Raw genomic sequence first — 1,767 nt, 5'->3', positions numbered from 1 at the left:
TTCAGTTCTAGTTCAGTTCTAGTTCAGTTCTAGTTCAGTTCTAGTTCAGTTCTAGTTCAGTTCTAGTTCAGTTCTAGTTTAATTCTAGTTCAGTTCTAGTTCAGTTTTAGGTCAGCTCTAGTTCAGTTCTAGTTCACTTCTAGTTCAGTTCTAGTTCTGTTCTAGTTCAGTTCTAGTTCAGTTCTAGTTCAGTTCTAGTTCTGTTCTAGTTCAGTTCTAGTTTAAGTCCTTGTTCAGTTCTAGTTCAGTTTTAGTAAGAGATATTTTATCATTCCCATTATTTGAACATACTATGCTATTTATATTTTTAAAACTATTGTTTAACACAAACACGTAGCAATTGTTATTTAAAGAAAACCAAACATTAAAACAAATAATTTTTTATAAACTGAAAATTTAAAGTTTATTAATGCTACAATAACAATAAACAAATTGGAAAAAATACTTTCATATGCAGTAAAAAAAAACTTAATCACGTATGTAAACTATTTTATGACGTAGTACCGGCATGAATACAAGTAGCTATCACGTAGAGGTAGTAACACAAGCAATTTATTTGATTTATTAACGATTTTATGGAGCAAAATGAATCATTAATCGGAATTTTAATGAGTGTTCCAAAATGAAGATTAATTTAAAATTTTTTTAAAATTACTTGAAAAATATTTGTTTGAAGATATTTGACAATTTTCTTGGATATAGATAAAACACAAATTCATATCGTTTTAATAACATTTCACTCTATAAGAGTAAGTTTATTTAATATTTTTTTTCATCAGTTATATAAATTCCGTAAACAAATTCTTTGCACTCTTTTAACAGCCTACAGTTACCAAACTACTTGCGCAACAAGTAAGAAGCAGCATAAGGATAAGTGGAATAGGCAGCGGTGTAAGGAGCAGCTACATAAGGTGAAGCAGTATAGGGGAAGGCAGAGTAAGCTGAGTAGGCAGCAGCATAAGGAGCAGTGTAAGCGGCAGCGTAAGGTGTGGTGTAAGCAGCAGTGTAGGGAGCAGCAGCTACTACGGGAGCAGAGTAAGCCAAAGGAGCCACAATACCGGGTTTAGCGGCAGCCAAGGCAACAACAGCGAACAAGCACAAAGCGAACTGAAATAGAAATAATTTTTTTTTTATTAATTTTCACTTCAATTGGCAAAATTCCTTTTGAAAACTTACGAATTTGAACATATTGTTTAATTTGTTTGTTTAGTTTTACAGAACTTATTGAACTGATATTAGTTGATGTTTGTAAAAGAGTTTTTATATTAAAAAAATGTTTGTCGTTTAATTTTATTAAAATATTTAAAATAAGCATAATTTGGTCAGTTAATGTATGTGTAGTGAAGGCCACTAACAATTTTTTACTATATTGTACTGTGAGACGTGTTTGTTGGTAAGTTATTGGTCATTGACATTTGGAAGTTTAGTTTGTAGCAGTTTAGGAGTTGCTGATACAATTGTTTCCTATTTGGGCGCTAAATGATAATAAGACTAAATTTATATAGTGTTAAGTCGGAACCGTAGTCTCAACTATGACCTCTACTATATTTCCTAATGTGGTCCCGACTATAGTCTTAGCAGTAGTCTCAACATCTTGACCAAATTCTTTTAGTTCAGTTGTAGATTACTTCTTGTTTAGTCCTAGTTCAGTTCTAGTTTAGTCCTAGTTCAGTTCTAGTTCAGTTCTAGTTTAGTTCTAGTTCAGTTCTAGTTCAGTTCTAGTTCAGTTCTAGTTCAGTTCTAGTTCAGTTCTAGTTCAGTTCTAGT

The 1,767-nt window shown here is 31.7% G+C and overlaps 1 protein-coding gene across 1 annotated transcript; it reads right to left on the bottom strand.

Annotated features, from left to right (window-relative positions):
• Positions 1 to 720: 720 nt before the first annotated feature.
• Positions 721 to 1,234, bottom strand: LOC111682641 (vitelline membrane protein Vm26Ab-like). The gene is made up of 2 exons (XM_023444634.2): positions 1,177 to 1,234; positions 721 to 1,107 (listed from the first exon to the last, which is right to left on the bottom strand). The coding sequence occupies exons 1-2, from the start codon at positions 1,186 to 1,188 to the stop codon at positions 838 to 840; spliced, it is 282 nt and encodes a 93-aa protein (XP_023300402.2). The 5' UTR covers positions 1,189 to 1,234; the 3' UTR covers positions 721 to 837.
• Positions 1,235 to 1,767: the final 533 nt, after the last annotated feature.

Source organism: Lucilia cuprina, unplaced genomic scaffold, assembly GCF_022045245.1.
Source record: "Lucilia cuprina isolate Lc7/37 unplaced genomic scaffold, ASM2204524v1 Scaffold_2562, whole genome shotgun sequence".
Classification (NCBI taxonomy): Eukaryota; Metazoa; Arthropoda; class Insecta; order Diptera; family Calliphoridae; genus Lucilia; species Lucilia cuprina.
The sequence above is the reverse complement of the archived record's forward strand: the minus strand, read 5'-3'. Positions and strand labels throughout refer to the sequence as shown.